At 41.6% G+C, this 9,482-nt stretch overlaps 1 protein-coding gene across 1 annotated transcript; it reads left to right on the top strand.

Annotated features, from left to right (window-relative positions):
* The first annotated feature begins 1,070 nt into the window (after positions 1-1,070).
* Positions 1,071-5,172, top strand: LOC131355180 (E3 ubiquitin-protein ligase TRIM16-like). Its single transcript, XM_058393461.1, has 5 exons — positions 1,071-1,735; positions 3,001-3,096; positions 3,233-3,466; positions 3,836-4,007; positions 4,287-5,172. The coding sequence occupies exons 1-5, from the start codon at positions 1,142-1,144 to the stop codon at positions 4,820-4,822; spliced, it is 1,632 nt and encodes a 543-aa protein (XP_058249444.1). The 5' UTR covers positions 1,071-1,141; the 3' UTR covers positions 4,823-5,172.
* Positions 5,173-9,482: the final 4,310 nt, after the last annotated feature.

The raw sequence follows: 9,482 nt of genomic DNA, 5'->3' as shown, positions 1-9,482 counted from the left end.
CACCTTTTGCTGAAGGCTGACTCTTTCCAAACAGCTTTCACTGACTGAACAAAAAGTCAATTAAAGTCGCTTTTCTTTTCATCTTTCTCTCTCTCTCTCTCTCTCTCTCTGTTGTCTGTTACAGGGAGGAATACTTGCAGGCACGCAGAGACACACTTTACCTGCCGGTTTGATCCTCCTGCTCCTCGTTCTCAGCCCACGCTCAACCACACCCTTGCCACACACACACACACACACACACACACACACTTTTCCGGTTTTTCGATAACATGGCGATTTGTATTCTGACTACTTGTTAATTTTAAGAGAAAGAGAAAAAAATCTAATAATAAGGAAACGACTCTTTATAGCTGCTATATTATCAGTGATTAGGAGAAAGTAACTTCTTTCCCAGCTTGAGTTCTATAGTAATAGGTTTAGACACTATTAGCATTATTTACACTGTCATGTGGAATAAATAAACAGGATAAATAGAATAAACAGACAGTTAAAACCGGCCACAAGCTTTCTTTGACAATGCTGTGTAGGGAAAATGTATGCAAATATCACAAGAATAAAACATAATGACATTCTCTGTAATTTGGTCCTAATGCTTTGGCAGAATTATTATTATTATATCAGGTTTAATAAACCTTTATCTTTAATTTGATGCATATCTTCACACAGAAGTCAGAATTGTAATGACTTGTAGAATAAGGGATCTGTCCTCCTTGTACATTCTTAAAAGTCATTTACAGAACGAAATTCCCTAATTTATATAAATTACTAAATGACTAACATAGAAAAACAGAATTTCATTGTTAATATAGATAGGTAAAGTTGTACTCGTCAGTAAGTCACGTAAACAACAACACAAACCCGATCTCTTAACGTGATCTAAGTGCAGAAACCTCCGTGTCACATTAACATCATTTTCACGCACCATTATACCACTAATATTCACTGGGATTAAATGCTAAATTCCTTCACACCTCTCTCATATAGCTACACCTTTCTGCTTAATGCTCCACCCACTCTCTCTCTCTCCCTCTCTGCCACTATAATTAGAGTTCGTTCAATTCTGAGAAAACAAAACTGAATTCAGTGTGCTGTGCTGAGTCTCTGTCTCTGTTTCTCTCTCTCTTTCTGTGAGTTCAGGAAAATGGCAGAAGCCAGTATGTCAGTAGATCAGGATCAGTTCATCTGTCCAGTGTGTCTGGATCTCCTGAAGGATCCGGTGACTATCCCCTGTGGTCACAGTTTCTGTAAGGTGTGTATTCATGGCTGCTGGGATCAGGAGGATCAGAAGGGCGTCTACAGCTGTCCTCAGTGCAGAGACACTTTCACTCCAAGGCCTGTTCTACGCAGAAACAACATGCTGGCTGAAGTGGTGGAGAAACTGAAGAAGAAGACTGAAGTCCAAGCTGCTTCTCCTGCTCACTGTTACACTGGACCTGGAGATGTGGAGTGTGATTTCTGCACCGGGAGAAAACACAAAGCCGTCAAGTCCTGTCTGGTGTGTGTGGCTTCTCTTTGTGAAACTCATCTGAAACCTCATCTTGAAATTCCTGCTTTGAAAAAACACACAATAGTTGAAGCCTCAACAAATCTACAAGAGAAGATCTGCTCTGAACATGATGAAGTGCTGAAGATCTACTGTCGTACTGACCAAACCTTCATCTGTTATCTGTGTATGATGGATAAACACAAAGGACATGACACCGTCACAGCCACAGCAGAAAGAGTTGAGAAAGAGGTAAGAAGCAGAAATCTTTCCAGTACGAGTTTGTTCAAATCCAGTATTTGTATGTTACAGATCTTGAACTGTAACTTTAAATTGAAACGAAAGTTCAGAAGGAATCTGTAAGATGATTATGATCCAAGTGCAAAACAAACCAAACATAGAATACAAAACCTCAGCAGGGACTATAGATATGAGGCTTGATCACGAGTAGTTGTGTTAATCAAGGTGAAACAATAAAAAGAGATGAGAATAGTAACAATAAGAAAAAACAATGAGGACAGTGTTTGATGACGTGATGTTTGGCATGATGATGTGATCATGTGATGAGCGAAAGCTAATACAAGCTTAAACCACTATTATGATTCACGCTCTAAAAATCCCCTTTTTCTAGAAACTAGAATTCTCAGAATGGTGGAGAGAAAGAAAGCAGAGTAAACCATTTTAGAGTATGTCAGTAACATATGTAGACGAGTGTTATATATTTTGTTGTTATATATTGGTAGCTAACAGGAACCATATGCCTATAAAATTGTTTGGAGAAAGAATGAGCTGCGGATCATTTCTCAGCATATGCTGTTGAGAGGAGTTACAAAGATCCTATCTCTATATCTTTAAAATGAAAATAAAGAACAGAAACATATTGTGACTGTAACCATTGTGGTGCGTTCTTTCAATTTCTCTGGTGTGTAAGTGCTCAGGGTTTTTAAGTATTTGCAGACTAGGCCACTGCTTAATATTTTTTTTCCACAGACAGAACAGTAAGTCATAATCTTCTAGATTTACACCATTTGAAAGTGTTTGTTTAGCCAAATTTTTTCCCAGTTCCCCCTCATTACATACTAATTGGGGATTTTCACACTGTGCTTAACCCCAGTTTATCGTCATTTTAAACCAGGGTTGTCAAACTGGATCCACAAAGGACCGTGTGCGTGCAGGTTTTCATTCCAACCGAGCAGAAAGCCTACTGAAAGACAAGATCAGTTGATTAAACAGGTGGAATCAGGTGTGGCTTCTGCTCGGTTGGAATGAAAACCTGCACCCACACCGGCCCTTTGCGGATCCGGTTTGACACCTATGTTTTAAACCCTGGCGGTTAGCACTGCTTTTTTTTATAACCCAGGGTTATAAAATCCCTGCTGAGGGTGTTTAATCATAAGGATAAGAATAAGGAGTCAACGAGAATTCAGACACTTCACAGACTTGAGGTAGCCTACTCCAGGTATTTTTGGTTTTGAGTTGATAAGGTATTGTGGTGGTAAGGTATAATGTGTCCTCAGAGTGAGTTAAAGGAGGATCAGATGAAATTCCAGCAGAGAATCCAGGAGAAGCAGAAGAAGGTGCAGGAGCTGAAACAGACTGTGAACACTATAAAGGTGAGCAGTGAGCAGAGACAGAGCTGCTCCTAGAAACACACACAACATGGACAACCAGTCATTTAGAGTCCCAGTAAGAGAGGGAATGATAGATGAGATTTAAATGGACCTATATCTGTTGTGTGTCTCCTAACAGCTCAGTGCACAGACAGCAGTAGATGACAGCGAGAGGATCTTTACTGAGATGATCAGCTCCATGGAGAAAAAGCGCTCGGAGGTGACGGAGCTGATCAGAGCTCAGGAGAAGGCTGAACTGAGTCCAGCTGAACGACTCCTGGATCAACTGGAGCAGGAGATTGCTGATCTTCAGAGGAGAGTCACTGAGCTGGAGCAGCTTTCACACACACACGATCACATCCATTTCCTCCAGGTAACACTCACTGTCTGATCTACAGAGCCAGCTGTTCCTCACACACTCTCTAAAACACCTGTAATTAAAGCAAGAGTAAATGTTCTACACTGACATTGTGTCCAGTATAATTTGGCCTGTTGTTTTTCTGAGACAGTTGATTAGCCTCTCTTTAACTCAACTTCATTTGTTAGCTGGAGTTCAGTAAGACTAGTTTAAGAAATTGATATAGTCTGCTTATGACCGTTTGTCCGGTGGTTTTATCGAGATAATTGACCTCTTCATGTGATGGGTTGGCACTCTCTCCAGTGTGTCCCCTGCCTTGTGCCCTGGGACCCTTGTCATAGGCTCCCAGCTACCAGATGTTTACCCTTTAATTTGCTTCTGCAGGCGTTAGCTTCTGGACATCTTTCACCCACAATTAAAAGACCATATTTTGACACGTCCAGCATCACTGTCCCTCAACATCTGTCATTTGATGGAGTGATGAATTCTCTCTCAGATCTGAAGAAGAGACTGGAGGAATTCTGGGAGGAGGAATTTATCATAATCCCTCCACATGGTAAGAGGAGCTGCTCCTGCTGGAGAAACATAATGATGGATGTCTTTACTTGCTCAGTAAAATGAAAAAAAAAAGAGCTATAAGATTTCCAAAACATAGACCAGATCATTATTATGTATTATTTAATACTAATTTTTTATGGGTAGGTTTGAAAAAAATTGAATACAGAAATGAGTGAATCAAAAGAATCATAGGATGAGTTTGTGCTTGGAATAAAATTGCTAATAAAATCATTTATATTCTTGGAGGGATTTAATACAGCTTTCACTTTTATTTCAGACTTCTGTTATTTGACTCTGGATCCCCACACGGCACATCCACACCTCCGTCTGTCTGAGAAGAACAGAGTGGCGACAGAAAGTGAGTGCGAACAGCTGTATTCTGATCATCCAGAGAGATTTGATTACTGCCTCCAGGTGTTGAGTAAGGAGAGTGTGTGTGGACGCTGTTACTGGGAGGTGGAGTGGAGCGGTGTGGTCGAAATTTCAGTCACATATAAAGACATCAGCAGAAAAGGAGCTGGTAATGAATGTGCTTTTGGACACAACAATCAGTCCTGGAGTCTTCAATGTTCTTCTTCTTCTCTCACTTTCTATCACAACAACATTGAGACTGATCTCAGAGTTCCATCATCATCCTCCAGAATAGGAGTTTATGTGGATCACAGTGCAGGAACTCTGTCCTTCTACAGCGTCTCTGACACCATGAAGCTCCTCCACAGAGTCCACACCACATTCACTCAGCCTCTATACGCTGGGTTTGGGTTCGACTGGTGGTTTGGTTCCTCATCTGTGAGATTCTGTGATCGAAAATAACGTGTGTATGTGTGGTCATGTTGTTAGTGAATCAACTGTCTTACTAGCACACACTCAAGCTTATTTTACACACCAGAAGTTAAAGAGCAAATGATCAAATGTGGAATTAATCACTAAAAAAGGTTCAAATATCATTAAACAGCCTCAGTATTACAGTTTTATCTGAATAATGAGCCATTTTAAGATGTCAGACCTCAAAGTTTTGATGTTCTCAGCAAGCAAACACTCTAGAGAAATGAATTTTACATTTGCTTCATGTTGCCATAGATTTATGTACATACAATAAATGTTGTGGAAAACTGATTCATATGATTTTATTGCTTTCATTCACCGTATACGCCCCCTCTAACGGAGGAATCATAGATATCTCTGTGCAAATGAGCACTGTCAAGCTTCCACTCTCTCTTAAGAATCACACACTCTGTGAGATCTGTTCTGTGTGTAGGTCAGAACGAGCTGAGAAACAGGTGAGGAAGCTTTTCAGAATGAATTCTAGTTTTATTTCTTAACGAGTTTTGAACATTCATTTCAATTTAAAATGTTTTTTTAAAAGTGTTCTGGTTAAGAGAGCGTTAAAACTTCTCAGTGTTAGTTATAATCTTGTCAGACCAGTAAGTGACATGGCACGGAATGTAAAAGCAGAGAGGGGGATGGGGATGAAGGTTAACAACAAGGCAAAAAAAAAAAAAAAAACACTCCACATAACACACCAGTACTCAAACAGACTGTCCTCAATACAAGACCAGTACGGATCATTAAGGAGACTGAAGACTGGAGCTGAATTTAATCTTGAACAAATCTCTAGTGTCTATAAAGGAGAAGCAGAAGAAGGTGCAGGAGCTGAAACAGACTGTGAACACTATAAAGGTGAGCAGTGAGCAGAGACAGAGCTGCTCCTAGAAACACACACAACATGGACAACCAGTCATTTAGAGTCCCAGTAAGAGAGGGAATGATAGATGAGATTTAAATGGACCTATATCTGTTGTGTGTCTCCTAACACACAACATCTACAGAGCCAGCTGTTCTCTAAAGCACCTCTTGCTTCAACATTAGAGCATAGTGTAAGGAGCAGGCTGAATCCAAAGAATTAGAATCCATGCGCAGAGTTTAATCAAAAACACAAGGAAACCAAGCCCGATCGAGAGGCAAAGGCAGAAAGAGAAATCAAGCAGAGTTCAGAAATATTCAGAAAGGCAATCAGCATGGCAAACAGACAGTAAACACGTGAAACGATGGAATGGCTTGGTAAGGCAGTGATCTGGCAATACTTTGCACCTAGCATAGCATGAGCATGGCTAAAATAGCTAAAAACAGGGAGTAAAATTTGACCTCAGCACATTTCAGTATTCTGGTGAGGGCGGAAGTACAGCTGGTGTTGTTATAAAAACCCCCACTCATAAACACCTCCAGGTGTTCTTCTTGGGCAGCCTTGGGGTCTAGAAACGGGTCTGTCTGAGTGGTCTCTGTGGTAGTAACTGATCAGGGAAGGGTCAAGGATGTCCCTGTCATTGACCCTTGACTCTGGTCCGTATCCCTCCCAGTCCACCAGGTATTGTAGATGTTTCCTCCTTCTCCTTGAATCCAGGATCTCCTTGATCAAGTAGGCGGGGAACCCTTCTATATCTAGTGGGGGAGGGGTGCAGCATTTGAGGTCCATCCACTACACATGTGCAGGCTTCATCAGTGACACAAAGAAGGAAGGTGATATTTCTGTAGGGGAGACAGAGGTGGAGGTTCCTGCTTGACAGCCAGTGTATCAGGGAGTTTTGCACATATTGAGTCCATGGTAGAAACATGCTTGTAGGTGCCGGCCAATCCTTTGGTTAAGCCGTTCCACTTGGCCATTTGACTGGGGATGATATCCAGAGGTGAGACTGACATTAATGTTCAAATTATTGCAGAAGGCTCTCCATATTCGTGAGGTGAACTGCACCCTACTGTCTGTGACAATGTCTTCAGGTAGGCCATATAGGCCATATACCCTGTATTCATGGTTGAATAGCACTCTGGCAGTTCCATGTCTGTGGGTAGGCTCTTAAGGGGTGGTGGTGGTTCTGCTTGTCAGGCCTTCTGAATTTCCTCCATTAGTTCCCAACAATCGGGGGCGATGATCAGAGATGGAGGCGGATGTTGACAGGGTTGGGTCACCTGGATAAGGCATTGGCTTTGCTGTTCTTGGAGCCGGGCTGTACCATGGCTGTGAAATTAAGCCTGATAGATTTTAAGGTGTTTGGGCTCTCTATGGAAGTGCTAAGACAGTGTAACTCTTGAGTATATTGCAAAAAGTTCAAATGAAATTAAGGGGACCAATGAACAAGTTCCTTTAACTTACAGGATATCTAAGGGTCATGCAGATGGAGCCAGGGGTATCTGAGAATCAGCAGGTTCACTGAGGATTATTCGGAATATTTTCTGAATGGAAAAGTCCCACTTGGAGTTGGAGGAATGGTCTGGTGGGTGGTATAACTGTCTTCAATGGGTTGGATGTTTATGGCAGTGATCTTGAGGGCAGGTGCACAGGGTACGGTGGGTTTGTTAAGATCCCACATTAGTTGATAGTGAATTAGGTTGACTGCTGAGCCAGAGTCTACCAGGGCTTAGACATAGTGAACCTGGCTAGAGTGGGCCAGTCGAACTGGTAGAAGAAGACTGTGAGTACAGGGACTTAAGCTCACATTGGTAGAAATTCTGGTTTTCCCCAGCTTCACGGGTTCTGGCACCCCCTGTGGAGCAGAACAGGATGCTTCAGAGAGGCCATTCCAGGTCTTGATTGACTCTTTCTGTCTGACTATTTGACTCCAGGTGAAACCCTGATGATAGACTTGCCATACAATAACTTTCTGAAACCAAATTGAGGACCTCAATTGGAGACCAAGTTGATTGGAAAATTGTCCTTACTACACCCAGGAGGAAGAGCACAGCAGTACTAAGAGGGCGGCTTAGGCATCAGAATTAATTTACAGACCTTTGAGAACCAGTTCAATACAACAAATATCACTTTCATCCCCTAGGACACTAGTAGGCCAGAGATGGTATGGGGAGGGAGTGAAGATGATCCTTGTGGAGAGGTTAAAAACTCCTTATTTCAGCACAGGTCCAAAAGGCAGTGACATAGGTCTTGACAACTTTATCAGTTGCTGGCCACCAGACCTTTCCCTGCCAGAACTCCAAGGTTCTGGCACCAGGATGCATAGCAAATGGTAAGGTGTGGCCCCAGAGAAACTGAAGTCAGAGAGACAATGGGAAATAGAACCTGCCTGGTGGGACATCACCTGGACTTGGTTCCTGTTAAAGCACCCAGCAGACCACTTCCCCCAAACCCACTTCCACCACACCACATTCACTCAGCCTCTATGCGCTGGGTTCAGGCTTGATTGGTGGTTTGGTTCTACTGTGATATTGTGTGATCCAAAATAATGTGTGTAGTGTTTTGTTGGCCGGCAGAGAGAAACTTACAAAACCAAGAGTAAAATTTTTCCCGTAAAAACAAATGCTTTTTTTATTGCCATGCTGGAACAATGCTAAAGTTATTCTGTATATTCTTCAGTGTGTGACGGTCAGGTGTGCACAAAACGTTTGGTCATATCGGGTATGGTCTCTGCCTGGTGTATTTTTCAATGACTGTGTAATATTTTTGAACCTCTTCCTCCCCCCTGTGGTGAGTTTGTGGAACAGCAACGTATTTATATATTTATATAAACCGTGTGGAGGGTGATGGTGTCTGGTGTGTCTATGCATTTACTACTTTTAATTAATCAACGTCTTCTGAGCAAACAGACTCGTGACATAAAGTCCTCTTTTTTTTTTTACTAAATAAATCTACCTTACAAAAATGTATACTGTCTCTAAATTTCTGTACCCGTTTCTATCAGGCAGATCGGAAGTGCGCGTGCTTCGACGGGCGTCACCATGGCAACAACTCCTCGCTACCTGAGACGTGACTCTGAGTTGCGTTACTGTGCGCAGTTATCTGTTTCTTTCTTTCTTTCTTTCTTTCTTTCTTTCTTGTTTTTCTATCGTCGTGTGTTTTTCTCAGACCAGGTGAGGTTGAGACTGAAGGGACGAGTCTGAGGTGAACAAGGTTTGAGGAGGAAAACCTCACTGAAACCGGATCGTATATATAAATAAATATCTTTTAAAATGTGTTTTATTAGTTGAAGATATTCTGATAAAGTTTAAGTGTTAAATTTGTTGCCTACAACAAAATTCAAAGTTCTCTTTACAGTTAAATTTAGACACTTAGATAAATAAAGTTCCTCCATTGGATTGGATTAGGATCCTGTGTTAAAAAACCTCGATATATAATTACCTATACGGATATATTACTTAGTTTAAAGCATGTGTTAAAGTCAGTTTGTTTATATAAGTTTACACACATATATATATACCGATCAGGCATAACATTATGACCAGAGAGAGGTGAAGTGAATAAGACTGATGCTCTCCTCATCATGGCACCTGTTAGTGGGTGGGATATATTAGGCAGCAAGTCAACATTTTGTCCTCAAAGTTGATGTTAGAAGCAGGAAAAATGGACAAGCGTAAGGATTTGAGCGAGTTTGACCAAAAGGACCAAATTGTGATGGCGGATAGACCACTTCTCCAAAACTGCAGCTCTTGTGGAGGTGTTCCCGGTCTGCAGTGGTCAGTATCTATC

Source organism: Hemibagrus wyckioides, linkage group LG06, assembly GCF_019097595.1.
Source record: "Hemibagrus wyckioides isolate EC202008001 linkage group LG06, SWU_Hwy_1.0, whole genome shotgun sequence".
NCBI lineage: Eukaryota > Metazoa > Chordata > Actinopteri > Siluriformes > Bagridae > Hemibagrus > Hemibagrus wyckioides.
Note: the sequence above shows the minus strand (reverse complement) of the source record. Positions and strands in the feature narration are given on the sequence as shown.

Excerpts from the sequence above, each read along its gene's own strand:
- LOC131355180 (XM_058393461.1), top strand. The coding sequence starts at position 1,142 with ATGGCAGAAGCCAGTATGTCAGTAGATCAGGATCAGTTCATCTGTCCA. Across the intron at positions 3,467-3,835 it reads ATCACATCCATTTCCTCCAG|GCGTTAGCTTCTGGACATCT; the intron begins GTAACACTCACT and ends TTGCTTCTGCAG. Across the intron at positions 4,008-4,286 it reads TATCATAATCCCTCCACATG|ACTTCTGTTATTTGACTCTG; the intron begins GTAAGAGGAGCT and ends CTTTTATTTCAG.